Raw genomic sequence first — 17,411 nt, 5'->3', positions numbered from 1 at the left:
GCATGCGGTGCTAAGTACAGCGCGAACAGCGACCTCACACGGCCACCATTTCTATGCAAATCAGTTGGACCCAATCTAGCTAGATTGGGTCCAACCTCGTACCCAGGGTGTCGAACAGTACGCGCCCATCACTACCTGCTCTCTCACCCTGGTATTGGATCATTTGCATGTGCAAGATTTTTGAACACGTATGCAAATTAGGAGTAGTCTGGTGCCTGCCTGTGCGTTACACTTGCGTTTGTTTTTGTATGCGGTGTCTGGGGTAAAAACAGAGTCAATTCGTTGCAGCGAGCATGGCGTGAGTTACGAAAACATGATTTAATTTTAATTAAACTGTTACGATCTTAACGAGACAACATGCAGTATCACATTTCATATTAATATTAACAAACTGGAAAGGAAATGAATATTTTTGAAAAGGCGTAGACGAATGATCGCGAAAACACGTACTGCACGTTGTGAATAATAACACCAAGTACACGATATAAATCCATTTCTTGCCAATTGCGGTATCGAATCAGGATGCAGGAGGGATGTTTCCTATCCAGGGTTTACTATTGGAAACAACGTTGGAAATAAAGTAAGCACTGGGGACGAGGTTGGATTGGGTCCAACTGATTTGCATAAAAATAGTGGCCGCGTGAGGTCGCTGTTCGCGCTGTATTTTTAATGCACAGCATGCATAGACATGACAGTGACTGCATGCATAGCGCTAGCGAAGATATCGTTTACCGCGTTACGGCCGGATGAATAACAACTTGCGCCTTGACCAAGGCTAACATTACCTGCACGTTTTGAATAACAACACCAAGTACACGATAAATCCATTTCTAGCCAATTGAGGTATCGAATCAGGATACAGGAAGAAAGTTTCCTATCCAGGGTTTACTATTGGAAACGAGGTTGGAAATAAAGTAAGCACTGGGGACGAGGTTGTACCAACCTGCGCGCGAGCCATGCTCCTAGTGACCGTTCTAGCCGATTTTCGGCTAACTTTGACAGATTTTTGTTAAAAAACGAGTTCGACAGAAATCAGTTGGACCCAATCTAGCTAATTTCTGGCAAAATTCTGCAAGAAGGTTATTTTGACAGAAAAACAGCAAATTTGCCCCCAAAAATGGTACATTTGTTTACAAAACATTCAATCTTTTCAAACAAAACCTTGCAAAATAGGACAGGTTGCCTGATCTAGGTGCTGAGGTTCATCAGGAACTGGATTTCGTCTAGCCCGACTGCGTCTGGCCGTACTACTATCGCAAGCTCTGCACTACCATGGAGGAAGGAATTAATTCCTTCCTCCATGGTACTACAGAGCTTGCGATAGTATTGTACGGCCAGACGCGGTCGGGCTAGATTTCGTCGTGATCGACACAACCACGTTTTGCCTGAAATTTACGTAATTTCCTATTATCTTGATGTGGCTATAGATTGTTTCTAATGTAATTTGAATATTCATTAAGGCAATATTACAACATCTGCTTGTGATTTAAAGTGTTTATAGTGTATTTCGAGTAAATTTGGCAGATTTTTGATCCATGTGACAATTTTTGATCCATCTGGAAGATTTTTGAAGTGCATTTAGCAGAATTTAGTCATGACCTTACGGTCACCCAGGCCATGCTCTAACTTACTAAAAATCAAAGCGCCGCAAGCGGCGCTATATAGGATCTTTGCTAAAAATACTAAGGGGAAAAAAAATGGCTTCGTACTTCGACGAAATTCAAAAATATTTTCAGCACCACAACCGGACAAAAGAATTGAATGGAAACCATACCGCCAAAGTACATTCCGTTGGGTGGAGCTGTGATGGTCGTCTTCTTGCGTCAGGATCTTTCGACAAAACAGTTAGCGTGTTCCTTTTGGAGAGAGACCGAATGGTTGGTTTTCCGATACTGCGACGACAGCCCTATTCAAAAACGGTGGCGTCCGGAAATTGGGCACAAATCGGCGGAGCGTTCCCTAGCCCCATAAATGTGGCCAATTTAATGCGACTACCTCTGTAAATAAAGACCACACTTGGAACATGTACAAAACTAGCTTGAGTAACTCCAGCTGACATGCTCATATTCTACTTCTGAAATTAGAAGGCTTCCTCCGTCTGCCTTCTGAGAGTGAGGGCCTTAGTCTTAGAATTCGGGGGTCAGCACTCTCACTGACTCTATGGCTTTTGGAAATGCCCTTTGATAGACGAAATACCTTTGTCTTAAATTCCACTTTTTGAAACACAAATCCACCAAGGGTGGAAAATCTGAGTTTTTACCCACCAGCCTCGCGTCTCCGATCTGACGAATGTAAGGTTATGTTCATTTTAGCTGGAGTTACCCAGCCCTGAGTTTTATCATTGGGTTGTCTATTAGGGCTGGAGCGCATTTTTCTCGTAACTTGTAGTATTTGCAAAAAAAATTTGGAAAATGTTCAATTTTGTCCCCGTTACACACTAATTGCAACTGCAACTCACCCCAAACTTGCCTGGAATAACCATTACACAGGTCCTTGAAGTAAAAAACGATCCACGATGAAGATTCAGCCTACAATTGCAGTGAAAACAGGAGGAATAACGCTAACCTGACAACCTTTCAGGCATGGCCAGGACTGCTATTGGTTTGTGCACCAAAAAAATTGTGTACAATGGGCGGTCGATTAACAGGCACAGAGAGCGATCGCTGTCAACTACTCGTTTTGCCGGCTGCGCTGGCGTTGGCGCGTGACGTCACGCGGAAGCGTAACACCGATGACTGTTTCATGCACTATTGGTTGCGGTTCCAGTACCAAAGCTGTGATGCGAGTGGTAAACCTTATACTAGTGCATGAAACAGTCGTCGGGTGTTACGCTTCCGCGTGACGTCACGCGCCAACGCCAGCGCAGCCGGCAAAACCGAGTAGTTGACAGCGATCGCTCTCTGTGCCTGTTAATCGACCGCCATTCATTGTACACAATTTTTTTGGTGCACAAACCAATAGCAGTCCTGGCCATGCCTGAAAGGTTGTCAGGTTAGCGGTTATTCCTCCTGTTTTCACTGCAATTGTAGGCTGAATCTTCATCGTGGATCGTTTTTTACTTCAAGGACCTGTGTAATGGTTATTCCAGGCAAGTTTGGGGTGAGTTGCAGTTGCAATTAGTGTGTAACGGGGACAAAATTGAACATTTTCCAAATTTTTTTTGCAAATACTACAAGTTACGAGAAAAATGCGCTCCAGCCCTAATAGACAACCCAATGATAAAACTCAGGGCTGGGTAACTCCAGCTATGTTCATTTGTGTGTTTACGTACTTTGCGCGTGTGCTGATCTTCGCGTGACCTCAGCAGGTCAACTCTACATTCGGCTCGACCATTTGGGATGGAGGGGAGATTGTATGCTTTGCATCGCGAAACAGTACATCATGATGCGCGGGCGTGGTCAGACGGGCCAATCACGAGGCCACGTGCATGACGTGTTAAATTCTGCAGATAATTTGGAATCGCACTTACGATCTGGACATGAGGAGTGCCCGGAGCGTCAGTGCGATACCAAATTATCCGCAGCATTTATCACGTGGTCTCGTGATTGGCCCGTCTGACGCCGCCCGCGCATCATGATGTATTATATAAACGACATATAGATTCTTGTCATTTGATTGGTGGAACTCACATCACGTGGCATTCGTTATTGCTCCCATTCATGCCGCGGCTCAAAAAGTACTATCCGCCCATAGGGAATGGGAAATACTATTCAACAGTTAGGATCATGACGCGGTATTTGTGTGCAAATGCATGCTGGTGTGCGCGTTCAGCGTTGCGAGTAGTGTGTATTGTTCCAAAGAGCCAGCGCTACAGCGTTGGGTTCAAACGTTTTCGTGAAGGGGTGGTTTTGGAAGAGAGAAATACATTTTCCTCCAGTTTTGTATTGAAAAAAAGTTCAAATATATCAAATGACAAGGATATATGTCAGTTATATAAAACAAATATTGAGTGGCTTTTAATTGTGAAATGGGAGGAATATTATCGCTCGATAAAATCTGGACTTTTCCAAATCACTCGGCTTCGCCTCGTGAAATGGAAAACTCCAGATTTTTACCTTGCGATAATATTCCTCCCATTCCACGCTGAGCCACTCAATATTTGTATACTGTTTCGCGATGCAAAGCATACAATCTCCCCTCCATCCCAAATGGTCGAGCCGAATGTAGAGTTAACCTGCTGAGGTCACGCGCAGATCAGCACACGCGCAACGGACGTAAACACACACATGAACATAACCTTGCATTCGTCAGATCGGAGACGCGAGGCTGGTGAGTAAAAACTCAGATTTTCCACCCAAAAAATTGTCCCATGATCCAAATGTCAAATGCGTGAAAATATTTCAGAGTTATGGATCAACAAGCTCAATTTTTGGGTGGATTTGTGTTTCAAAAAGTGGAATTTCAGACAAAGGTATTTCGTCTATCAAAGGGCATTTCCAAAAGCCGTAGAGTGCTGACCCCCGAATTGTACGGCTCTCAGAAGGCAGACGGAGGAAGCCTTTTGATTTCAGAAATACTCATATTCATTCACATGTAGCGGTGGAGACATAACCTATTCGTTAGAGTGTGGTAGCAAGAGACCCTAAAATGGCGATCGTGTAGTGTAGGGACTGGTTTCTATAAGGGAACAAAATCCACTTTAAAATTATTGGACCTACCAAAGTAGTTGGTGACATTCTCAATAAACAGGTACATGTATGTCATAGATAGAGGGCAGGATTTGATTTTTGAGGGAAATTTGGGGGTAAAATGACGATGACAGCGCGGCGACAACACGCGACCCGATGACGATCATCGCGCGATGTAACGTGAGCACGCACGGCTCACTAAATCGCAAGGCACAAACCGCGCAGGAAAATCGTGATTTCTACCCCAAGAATCTGTTCAGAATTGCAAAACGGGTGTCATTTAGGATTGAGAAAAGCCTGCTTTTGATTGTAAAGGTGACTTTTGAGCAAGCAAAATATTTTTGACTCGAATTGATCAAAACAATACAGAGGCCCCACACTTCACGATCGCCCCTAAAATAATGGCCTCTCTCAAAAATTGTCCATTTTCTCCTCTAATATCCCACCCCAGATTTCATTTACATACCTCATACATTCAGCAGTCATTCACAAAGCTAATGATCAACTTGAAACAGACCACAAAAAAACAAATGTGAAAAATCTTGACGATTTCGGTGGCTTGTACGAAAAAAAAAGGCCGGTTCCAATGGCTGTCGTCCATTTTGTTTTGTCAATTATGTAAATGCATGCATCACGTGATGACATCGAAAAAAATCTGGACGCGCGGTGTGTGTGGGTACCACACCGCTTTCAGACGCCGCAAGTGGGTTCAGTTTTCGTCTGGTGCGTTGTCGCGGAAAGCAAGACAACGAGAATGCTTTCCACGACAACGCACCAAAATTGAACTTCGCGATAACTACTGTGCAATTCGATGTCGCGGTGACGATAAACATGTGAGTAATGCTAGCTCAATGCAGCGATGACTGGTTCCTGCCATGCCGCGCAGGGGCCAATTGAGAAGGCACGATGAAAATGCGGTAACCAGTCTGTGCATGGCCATGCGCACTGTCAACTGGTCAGTCAGATTCGACATCGTAAAAATGTCAAGAAAACACAAATGGATCTCTTTTGTCTGTGTTTGCAATTTTTGTGTTCAAGAGTTCATTTTGAGATGGCACTACTCGTATTTGGAGTGATACAATGCAGCTTGTTCCCCAAAAATTGTCCACCGTAAAAACGAGGTCTGTTGCCCGCTGGCCACACAATGCATTCACGCATTACGGAATTCTGGCTTGTTTCCCGTCTTGAATAGCGTTGTGCATTATGGTTTGCACGACCTGAATTTTCCATTATTTTGTAAGAATTATCGAACGTAAATATTTTGACAATAATTAAGGTAGCTTTTATTCACTTTTTGTGGAATTTTTTTTGTATAGCTTTCATAGTGCAATGGAAATAGTTCAGGCTAAAACTGTGCATATATACCCCATTCAATTAGCATAAAAAAATTTGGCAAAATTTTTTTTTCCGACCGACCCTATTTTTGAAAGGCATGTAATCGGAAGCAGAAGTTTTTTTTTTGGCCTTAGCTAGTAATGGTCAAGCAGATCACATACTAGGAGTTTCTGATCATTTCTTTAAATCATTAGTTAGATATCATGGTTTAATTGGCTCTGTTACTGACATTACACTGCCTTTTAAAAAGCTAAAATTGCCGACATGCAGAACTTCTTTTAAAAAATAGGAGGCGCTATTTGGGTTTCCATTTGTTTTGACTCGCCCTTTATGAATTGTTGTTATTATTTATCAGTAGTTTATTTGTAAGTGATTACAGATTTCTATTTTCCCACAGTCAAGAGAAGCTACATATCGTGGTCACACAGACAGCGTAGATCAACTGTGTTGGCATCCATTTCATCCAGAGCTTTTTGTTACAGCATCTGGTGATAAGACTATCAGAATATGGGATGCAAGAGCCAACAAGACAGTAGCAACAGTCAACACAAAAGGTAATTACAAAAGCTGTATGTACGTGTATTCGCTGTGTCAGCTTCATGTCCATTACCACGGTGAAACCCTGATCCGTCGTACAAAGCCTGCAGTGCATACTGTACGTCTCGGTGACTGCTCTATGTTCCAACACCCCTATATTCCGACAACCAGCACATAAGATTGTGTACTCCCGATTAGGGTTAGGGTTGGGAATAGGAATATGTGCAGTCGGAACATGGGGGTGTCAGAACATAGGGGTGTCGGAAAATAGAGGCGTAACCCGTACACTCTACTGTACATGCACACCCACTGTCCCATGTGGAAGTCACAGTAGCAACTTCAGGTTCTGCGGCTATGAAAATGATAATGATAAATCGAAAGGGATCTGATTGGCCATTGATTTTTTAAAAACATGCGTGGGTTGCGTCTCGCATGTGCCGTTACCAAATCAGCAACATTTGATCTATGTTGTGATTGGCAGTTGAGAAACAAATATTCTTAGATGGACAATTTGCATACCAGATCCACAGCCAGACATTCAAACAATAGCGCTAATAGTAACAGGCACCACAGGGTTCTAGCCAGGCATACAATATGATATTGGGCCGATACGCTTTGAAAAAAATTCCCAATAGGCTTGAAGAGTTAGATGATACGCAATCGTTACGCTTCAGATTTTTGCGGTGACTTCTTTCTCGAAGAAGTTGATAAGTTTGGTAGTGAAAAAGGACGTGTTCCTGACAAAATAAGATTTGAGCACTCAAGGCAGACAGCATGCGGTGTGTTGCTCTCTCAAATGATGCGCCGGGAAAATTTGGTCGTAATTCGCCTTTTTGGGCCAGCTTCGCCGACCTGGCATGCCTACCGGCCCGGCACACCATCAGCCTGTGGCATAGGAAGCAATTCCCGGTGTATATTTCTTATCATCACCATCCCTGTCAATCCCGTCATGGCCAGGGTACGTTGTACATTGTGCCGTTCACCACCTACCCCTAACTTCTCCATTAAATTTTGAAGAATTTTATTTTTATCACTTTTTGTGGCCATTTTTTGGAAAGAATGTAGTATCCAGATGCCACTTTTTTGGTTGTGTAACATTACTAAGTCTGTGGATAGTTAGTGCATTTTCAAAGTACATTGTATTTTCTGACAAAATTAAAAATGTTTTTCAGTCCCAGATTCATGTTGTTTCAATATTTTTGCAATGACTGACCTTCATTGAGATAATACATACATGTATCATACGATAAAAAAAAGTGGCATTAGGTTGCAACATTCTTTCCCCATTTTTCACTCACACTTAACCATAACCCCCTAAGAGTTCATTTGGAGTACAGTACCACATACTACAAAGTACTACAAAAATTATGTACATGTATGCAGGTACCCAAATACTAGAAAATCCTATGAGTGCTGTGCTCACTTATATGCTAAAGTACTGCATACTACAGTTTACTACTAGTAGTATTTTGTAGCGTTAGGTGCGGTTAGGGTTAATAAAATAATATTGATAATGAAAACTAAAATGGTCAACTAATGACAAAACGTTCACGAGTAGGTTGACAAACATAAAAAATATCCCATATCTGGAACCGATTCCTGACATCAATGGTCGGGTACTTGGGTAACTGGTTCCAATGTACATCTCTAGCCAATATCTAGATACATTTAAATTTCAAGTAGAGATGGGTCATTCCATAAATTTGGGGTCCAACTTTGTTTCCTGTTTCGGTTTATTTTACAAAGATTTACATGTATTCAGAACACATTTTTTAACCTACGTGTAACCTCCAGGGTGTATGATAAATTATTCAGGTGTGAGATTTGTCAGGATTTTTCCTGATTTCAGGATTTTTTTGTCAGGATTTGTCCCCTGATTTCAGGATTTGTCCCCTGATTTCAGGATTTGTTGTCAGGACTTTTTCTGATTTCAGGATTTGTTGTCAGGATTTTTCCCTGGTTTCAGAATTTTTGTCAGGATTTTTCCCTGATTTCAGGATTTTTTTGTAAGGACTTTCCCTGATTTCAGGATTTTTTATCAGGATTTTCCCATCTTTCATTGATGTAAGGATTTTTGTCATGGATTTTTCCCTGATTTCAGGATTTTTGTCAGGACATTTCCTGATTTCAGGAGTGTTTTGTCAGGATTTACCCTGATTTCAGGATTTTTCCCTGATATCAGGAATTTTTGTGAGGACCTCTTGATTTCAGGATTTGTTGTCAGGACTTTTCCTGATTTCAGGATTTGTTGTCAGGACATTTCAGGATTTTTATCTTAGAGTCCTTTGGAAATCCCGAATTCCTTAGGTTTTACCATAACTTACGTATTTTAAACGTTCATGTGGAACATATACATGTACCGTCTACACTTCTTTGCCCTTGGGTCCTCAGTGACCCCCAAACCATCCACTTAATTTCTGTGGATTTTTCATTTGCCCCGATCTCACCCCTGATTAGAGTTTGAGAATTCAGAGTTAGGGTTAATGCCTTCTATCTCCATGATCTCCAAGAGTGATCACCTGAAGCAAAGTATGGGAAATTAGACAGGTCACGTGTAACAGGGACCACACAAACATCAATCTTGTGGATCCTGGATTTTATGTATCACTAAACATGAGTGTTTTTATTATTATTTAGTATTTATGTTCACCTTGTAATATTCATTAAATATTTATTTTCAATTCTGAAAAAAAAAAATGTAGGTGAAAACATAAATATTTGCTGGAGTCCGGATGGGCAAACAATTGCTGTTGGAAACAAAGAAGATCTTGTGACCTTTGTGGATGCCAGGTCACATCGTGTCAAGACAGAAGAACAGTTCAAGTTTGAAGTCAATGAAATTTCATGGAACAATGAGAATGACCTGTTTTTCCTGACAAATGGACATGGATGTATTAATGTATTAAGGTAAGCCTGCATGTTACATTTACTATTCTTCCTCTTTTGTTATAGGTAATCATTCTGATTTAAGATTATTTTGGAGTACAGTCAGCAAGCTTTAGTAACACACACACAGCTAAACACACAGCAGCTTTCATAATACCGTACATGTACATACCAGACATTGTAAATCTATTGTCACTGGCCATGAACTTAATTCCTAGAGTGTAAAACAAAACAGATCATACAAATGTTGCAGTCCAGGGGCCATATTCATGAAACCTTACTAAGCCTAGTTGGTTACTAATTAGGCATGTAGTTGCTTACTAAGCCTAGTTGGAAAATATTTGGTAGTCATGAATCATTGCTAACGCTAGTTACATTCTAAGTTTCTTACTAAAATTAGTGTAGATTCAGGGCAACTCTAAGTCACTAGTTAGCAACTATATCATTGTTTGTGGCTCTCCCCCTCCGGTTGCCTTCTTGGACTTGCTCATACTTGACAGGCATTCTCTTGACTCGGAGTTTAATGTGGATAATCTAATTTGAAATCATCCAATGATCTTTCAACCTGTGGAAATCTTGCAAGGTGCTGGCTGAGAATAGCTGCCCATGCATCTTTCTTTTTCTTGTTGGTGTTTGCATCCTTATGCTTAGCATCAATAATATCTTTTTTCAATATCTTTAATTCCTCATACTTGCCTGTCATAAAGGGTTCTCTTCTTGAGAATAATTTGCCTTCCTTGCCCTTTTGCTTTATATGCAATTGCTAGATAATTTGATGTTGATTTACTTACTTGCAGTACACTCTACCACATATAGGCCTTGGTCACTTTATTCCTTCTTTTTTTGGCTAATCCACGCAAGGGCTGGACATGGATAAGCCTAATACACTTGTCACACTATTGTATCTGTTGTCATCACATTCCACACATGCCCACTCCACCCACAAGCACCCAATTCCAGTTACTCCCATATGCAACTTAACAGTCCTAGTATGTAACTAGTAATTTAGCAAGGTTCTTCTAAGGTTTCATGAACAACAATTTAGTTGTCAACTACACAGTAGACCACTAGGCATTTTAGTATCCTACTAAGGCCTAGTTGGCTGCTAATTTAGTAAGGTTTCATGAATATGGGCCCAGGCCAACAATGTCATTTCTTCTGCAAAATCATGTTACCAAAGATTCCTGATTGCCCCAAAATTAAGTAGATCAAGATCTGGCATTACTGTTGATGCTGAGCTATTCGTCAATGAGGTAATAAATTCTCCCCAAACTTGCTTGATATTGATGATCTTAATATGGAGGATGACACTTTGCTGGTGCCCATTGCATGAGAACATGGCCTCATTCTTGGTGTCTAAAACAAATGTACCATTTTTTATGCCCCGCGGCGAAGCCGAAGGGGCATACTGTTTCCGCCTTGTCCTTCCGTGGGTGGGTGTGTGGGTGGGTGTGTGGGTGGGTGGGTGTGTGTGTGTGTCCGGACAAATCTTGTCAGCGCGATAACTTGAGAAATACTTAACATATGAACTTCAAATTTGGTTTGTGGATTGTTCTTGGTAATCCTTAGAAGCCTTTTGCATTTGGGGCCAAAAGGCCAAAGGTCAAGTTCACAGTGGCTAAAACAATAGAAATCTTGTCAGCGCGATAACTGGAGAAATACTTAACATATGAACTTCAAATTTGGTTTGTGGATTGTTCTTGGTAATCCTAAGAAGCCTTTTGCATTTGGGGCCAAAAGGCCAAAGGTCAAGTTCACAGTGGCTAAAACAATAGAAATCTTGTCAGCGCCATAACTTGAGAAATAATTAACATATGAACTTCAAATTTGGTTTGTGGATTGTTCTTGGTAATCCTAAGAAGCCTTTTGCATTTGGGGCCAAAAGGCCAAAGGTCAAGTTCACAGTGGCTAAAACAATAGAAATCTTGTCAGCGCGATAACTTGAGAAATACTTTACATGTGAACTTCAAATTTGGTTTGTGGATTGTTTTTGGCAATCCTAAGAAGCCTTTTGCATTTGGGGCCAAAAGGCCTAAGGTCAAGTTCACAGTGGCTAAAACAATAGAAATCTTGTCAGCGCGATAACTTGAGAAATACTTTACATGTGAACTTCAAATTTGGTTTGTGGATTGTTCTTGGCAATCCTAAGAAGCCTATTGCATTTGGGGCCAAAAGGTCAAGGGTCAAGTTCACAGTGGCTAAAACAATAGAAATCTTGTCAGCGCGATAACTTGAGAAATACTTAACATATGAACTTCAAATTTGGTTTGTGGATTGTTCTTGGTAATCCTAAGAAGCCTATTGAATTTGGGGCCAAAAGGTCAAGGGTCAAGTTCACAGTGGCTAAAACAATAGAAATCATGTATTTATTCTGAGATTATAGGGATTAGGGATTAATTCATATAAAACCTACAGAAGACACTAATGCTGTCAATGAATGTTCCATGTGACCAAGGTACATGTAAGTTGATGTTAAAAGAGTGGTGTTATGTCATGGGAACTGTCACCGTTGCGGGGCATTTGTGTTTGTAAACACACCTGACTTGTTTTAATGTTAGCTAGATTTGTTGGTGGACAAACACAGGACTGTTTCGGCATCTTTTTGTGTGACATGTGACATGTAAAGTTTCAAGTATTTAGTTTCATCCAGGAAGGATGTGTTGTTCTTAAATTAGGTTTTGCCCTTCACCGACGTTTAAACACTGTATACTCAGTGTGTTACATGTACCTCCCAAGTGAAAGATGGAAAAAAATCACTCGGGTGGGACTCGAACCCACGAACTCCTGCTTTCTAGTGCAGATGTCTTACCACTCGACCACCGAGCTAACGGGATCGGTTGGCAGATTCGAACCAGCCAACCGAAGGGGTCATGTGATTTTGCATGTAATAATAAAAATGAAGACCATGGATAAATTCTATCCACTGCAAACGTCAAGTTCAGGTTTCTCATGGTTGATTTTATTTTGATTTTCAAAGATTAAATCTTTTAATAATTAATGTGATGTCACGTGACCCAAGATGACATCATCGTGACGTTGCTTCAATTTCATCTAGAACACATCCTGGTCTCGGTACATACATGTACCAACTTTCAACCCCATCGGACCTGTAGCACTTCAATGACATCAAATTTCACAAAGAATTCCCTGAATGTCATTTTGAATTTTTTTTTTTTTCTTCGGAAATGATCACTTTCTCCGATGTCTACATATAGAGCAAATTGCAGTCTTGTGTGCAGGTGCACAAGAGCCAAACTATATATCAGTAGTGGTTGGCTGTTTCGGCAATCAGCCGATACCGGCTTTTTTGTTCCTTAAGATTTTTTTTTGAGACTCCTGTCCATAGCATTTGAACACGTTTTCATCGTAGAAGGCACTTGGGCACTAAAATCAATCCAATTGCCTGTATACACGGCACACACTTAGACCAGCATCTGAAGATGTGTGCCAAACATTTACGTCATAATGATGTCATCACGAGTCACGTGACATCACATTTATGCATATTTTGAAGGCCTACAGGTATATCTCTAGAACTACAGGTCCGATTGGCTTCAAAGAGGTTAGCACCTAGACTGGGATGTTATAGATGAAAAATGAAGTGATGTCATCATGGGTCATGTGACAAAAGCTGTGAACTTCTTTTCAACGATGTATGCTCTGGCTAAGTTGTTAACCAGACATCATAAAATGTTACAGCACCCTCTAATTAAGGCAGGTTGAAAAATGTTTAAAATGAATAATCAGTTGATGAGTGTGGCGAAGTTGCTGAAATCAGTTTTACAGAGATGCCAACATATACGATTTGGGCGTAGCAAAAGCATTGCGATCGTTTAGAGGTTTCTTACCACCAGGTTCGAGCGGCGAGCCGCGAGCTGCGACTGACTATTTGACAACCACTAGTCGATTTTCCATGGTAACCTATGCGCGAAATACATATTGGGTACCAGGCAAAATCGACCAGTGGTTGACAAATAGTCGCCACGGGCGGCGAATTCGCATATATGTACATGTACATGTATAAATGTATGTACACATCCGCGTTAGACTCGATTGCCAGAAACCAGCCTCACTCTAGACTTGATTTCAAGTCTGAGATCGCGGTTGCTTCGCGCAATATTTTGCAAAAGTTAACTTTATACAGTACCACTGTGCTATCATTCAATATTTGCTCCATAAGCCAAAAGAGGGCGCTATTTATGATATGGTTATGGAGAAAAACCCACGATCACAGACTTAAAACCAAGTCTAGTTTTACGCATGCGGGGCGTGATTGTACCCAGTGATTTTTATTGCAATACAGAATAGTGAGTGTACGTATGGGGAACGAAGTTGCCGCACTGCTTTACAGGTACGACGTACTGTATGTAGCTAGCTGTGCAAGTGCGTGCACTACAGTATACATTGTACTACAACGGAGCTTGCATCAATTCGCCATCGAAGCTTAGCCCGGGAAAGCTGGAATAATGGAGACTCCTCTGAAAAAAAAGGAAACTTTCGGAGTACACAACTGAGTGGCCTGTAATCGTGCGATCTAAGCTTGATGGTTTCCATGCATTCTGTGTTCTTTGCAAGTGCTACTTCAGCGTCAGGCATGCAGGCAAGAACGACGTGGCTAAGCATATTAACACTGCAAAACACAAGTCTTACCAGACGGCTGTTGAGTCCACAAAGTCCGTTGCCGGGTATTTTACGTCGGCTAAAGATAACACTTAACAGCGTCATGGACGCTGAAGTGCATTGTGTCGACTTCATGGTGGAACACAATCATCCCTTGACCTAATGTGCTCGGCGATGCAGGCCCATATGCTGGGGGGATTATGGGGCTTCAAACAAACTCTAGGAAGATTTTCATACGCGGACAATGCTTATTATTCCCTATAGTGACCTACATTGTACAGCCATGAAATGCAATGACAAGTCATAAAAAGTCGAATTTAGCATTGACAAAAACGAAGCATTTACTTAGAAAACACTTAGAGTCTACATCACTCTACTTACCTGTAGAGCGAATACTACCTATGCATTGTTCCCTATGCCGGCAGGCAATTTGCTAAGAGTTTTACACACAATAGCGCCCTCACGTGTCCTACCCACGACGCCCTGTGACATGCGCACTACGTTAGCGTCCTCTTTTTCTCTTAGCAGCAGGCGAGATATATCGTGAAATTTCAATCGACCTGCATTTCACTGTTTTATTTATGCCTCTTTGCTGGGAGAAAGCTATTTATAAGAAATAAAGAGAAAGTGTTTATTGTAGAGTTATTATAGTGAGTTATTCTAAGTGAAGTGAAGTAAGAAATGAGTAAATCTAGGAAGTTGGGGAGGACTGGGTGTGTCGCTAATGGAGGGACGTACATCCCACCAGACAAGCCCGAGTTCTCGGGGGACTGCACCGGTGATGGTACGTCACCGCGGCAGCAGTCCCCTAGTCAGCCCCTTCAGCCACTGCCGCTGTCGGAGCTGACGGACCCGTTGACCAAGCGGGGGGCCGTACAACCCCACCGTCTTCGGTCAATATTCACGGGTCCGCCCAGCTGAAGGGGAAACGCACCGGCAAGACAAGGAAATTGTCTGAAGCCGGGGCAGTACCCAAAAAGGGACGTGCGGCAAAAGGTGGCTCCACTACGGGGCGCACCGTGCCCGTCCCTGGCCCGTCTACGGGGCACACACAGCCGGAGGAAGTACTCCTCCATGGCTCAGTGCACCCAGGCCCACCCAGCCCTGTGATTACCACGATGCCTGGGGATGGGCTGTTATATGGCCGGCTCGACCGTGCAGCACCCGCCTATGTTACCGGCGCGGGGGCGCTGTCGGCCACCCGGGCTATTGATCGCATAGAGCCGACTCCCTGGGATTCCCCCGGAGCGTTAATGCCCGGAGTGTTAACGCTGCGCTCTGAGGGCCATGCCTCTACATCGGATTGCATTCATTGGCATCCCCGTGTCCCCGCAATCCTCGGAAACTACTCGGAGTCGATCTTCAAAAAAGAAAAAAGCGAAAAAGAACCGCCGTTCCCGCCGTTCTTCGACGAGTTCTAGCGGGTCATCCGGTCGATCACACTGTGGGAAACGCCACAAGGGTGGCGACCCGATTTTTGCGCAATGATTTTTTGGAGGCTTTTCACTCCCTCGCGGCCTCATTGTCGGGCCGGCAGGGAGACTACAGTCTCAGCTGGATGACTCCGGGCCAAAGGGACATACCCCACACGGTTAGCCGTGCGCTGGAGTCCCCTCCAGAATTACAGCCCCCACCCGCAAGTCATCACGGCCGTGGTGGGGTGAATACAGACCAGCGGACAATGTCGCGCACGGAGAGCCGTGCACCGGTGTCCCCGCCCGGTATTAGTTTACACCCATCGGTGTCACTAGAGTCCGAGCGGGGCTCGATACCGGGACACCATGACAGCGCTGCTTCGCCCCCGAGGCCTGGTTCCCATTCCCCGGTGACAACTTGCCCCCCGTACTCTGACAACTCGTCGGACGAGAGGGAATTGACCCCCACCATGCAACGCCTATCGGTGGCTGAGACCGAATTCCGCTTGGGATATGATCAGGGTTCTGAATCTCCCTGCTGTTACCGAACCTCCTCCTCCTGAGCGTCAGTCGTTCAAGAAGAGATTGGGACCGATGGCATAACCGGTCCGGGCTTTTCCCACGATGCCGCTGGACCGCGTGTGTGTTGACCATATAGACGGGATAATGCACGCAAAGACATGGAGTGCCTACGCTAAGCACGTAGACTCTTATTATCATTTTCCCCATGGGGATTTTGAGAAATCTTTTTCAACTCCAGTCTTGCCGGACTCGGCCATCGACAAACTCGCCGCTGACCGAGGGACAGCTTCCTCCAAGGTTCCCTTTACGGACAAGACCCGTGGAAAGCTAGAGGATGTCACCCGTAGAATGGACTCGGCGGCACGCATGGGTATGTGTGCGACGTCTTTTCTTCTTCTCCTGTCCGAGTACCTGGCCCTGGGGTATGAAGAAGACTCGGTGATACCAGCCGACATGATGGTGGCAGCTCTCCATTACCTTGTTCGCGGCCTATGCTCCACTCTCGACCAGTTCGCTAGAGTGTCGACCTTGGCAACATCGTCACGCCGCGCCAATGTGCTAGATGCGCTTTTCCTTCCTTCACCTGGAGCACGTAAGCGTCTCGACAACCTTCCGCTCTCAGGCCCGGACTTATTTTCTGGTAAGTTCCAGGAGGCCATGGAGGCCGAAGCAAAGCGCCTCAAGGCCACCGAGAAAATTAATCTCAAGAAACCGGCCGAGCAGAAAACCGCGGATAAGACAAAGAAACGGCCCTCTTTTGTCATTCCCCGGCGCCGCCCCCCGGTCAGAGCGGCCCGTGGTGGATTTCGTGGGCGCGCCGATAAGACGGCCGGCCCACGTTTTTCACAACCACATACCGGACAACAGCGTCCCCAGTCGGGACGCGGTTTCCGTGCGCCCACTCCCCGGTACACCGGGGCGTGGCGCAAGTGACTTATGCGTCTCCGAGCGGCCTCCCACCGATCGACCTGTGGGAGGCCGCCTTCAGGAGTTCGTGGGGTCCTGGGTGCAGGTGACTTCCGACCGGTGGGTCCTCGAAACGATCAGCAGCGGTTACACGCTCGAGTTTACGAGGACCCCCCCGTCGGACATGCTTATTCGGACAACGCCCGTACCGCCCGACACAGCAAAACGCCGCTCCCTCGAGGGGGAGATCGATGCCCTCCTTCTAAAGAGAGCAGTTCGTGTTGTCCCCCAAGGGGGGGACCCGGGCAGGTTTCATGTCAACCTTCTTCTTGGCCCCCAAGAAGGAGGCCGGCGTGTGGCGTCCAATACTGAACTTAAAACCCCTCAACAAGTTCATACGTCCCAAACGTTTCCGCATGGAGACGTTACGGACCATTCTCGAATCGATCATAACGCCAGTGTGGGCGGCCAGTATAGACCTGAAAGACGCGTACTTTCACCTACCGATCAGGCCGGAGCACTGCAAATTCCTACGTTTCCAATACAAAAATATACTGTACGA

At 44.0% G+C, this 17,411-nt stretch overlaps 1 protein-coding gene across 1 annotated transcript; it reads left to right on the top strand.

Moving 5' to 3' along the window:
- The first annotated feature begins 1,627 nt into the window (after nucleotides 1-1,627).
- Nucleotides 1,628-9,433, top strand: LOC119735299 (THO complex subunit 3-like). The gene is made up of 3 exons (XM_038209001.1): nucleotides 1,628-1,877; nucleotides 6,361-6,517; nucleotides 9,203-9,433. Exons 1-3 carry the CDS (start codon nucleotides 1,698-1,700, stop codon nucleotides 9,409-9,411), a joined length of 546 nt encoding a protein of 181 aa, XP_038064929.1. The 5' UTR covers nucleotides 1,628-1,697; the 3' UTR covers nucleotides 9,412-9,433.
- The last annotated feature ends 7,978 nt before the right edge of the window (nucleotides 9,434-17,411 follow it).

The sequence above is a fragment of the Patiria miniata genome, unplaced genomic scaffold (genome assembly GCF_015706575.1).
Source record: "Patiria miniata isolate m_02_andy unplaced genomic scaffold, ASM1570657v1 HiC_scaffold_10, whole genome shotgun sequence".
Classification (NCBI taxonomy): Eukaryota; Metazoa; Echinodermata; class Asteroidea; order Valvatida; family Asterinidae; genus Patiria; species Patiria miniata.
This window is presented reverse-complemented; position numbering and strand designations above follow the sequence as displayed.

Excerpts from the sequence above, each read along its gene's own strand:
- LOC119735299 (XM_038209001.1), top strand. The coding sequence starts at position 1,698 with ATGGCTTCGTACTTCGACGAAATTCAAAAATATTTTCAGCACCACAAC. Across the intron at positions 1,878-6,360 it reads TTTTGGAGAGAGACCGAATG|TCAAGAGAAGCTACATATCG; the intron begins GTTGGTTTTCCG and ends ATTTTCCCACAG. Across the intron at positions 6,518-9,202 it reads AGCAACAGTCAACACAAAAG|GTGAAAACATAAATATTTGC; the intron begins GTAATTACAAAA and ends AAAAAAATGTAG.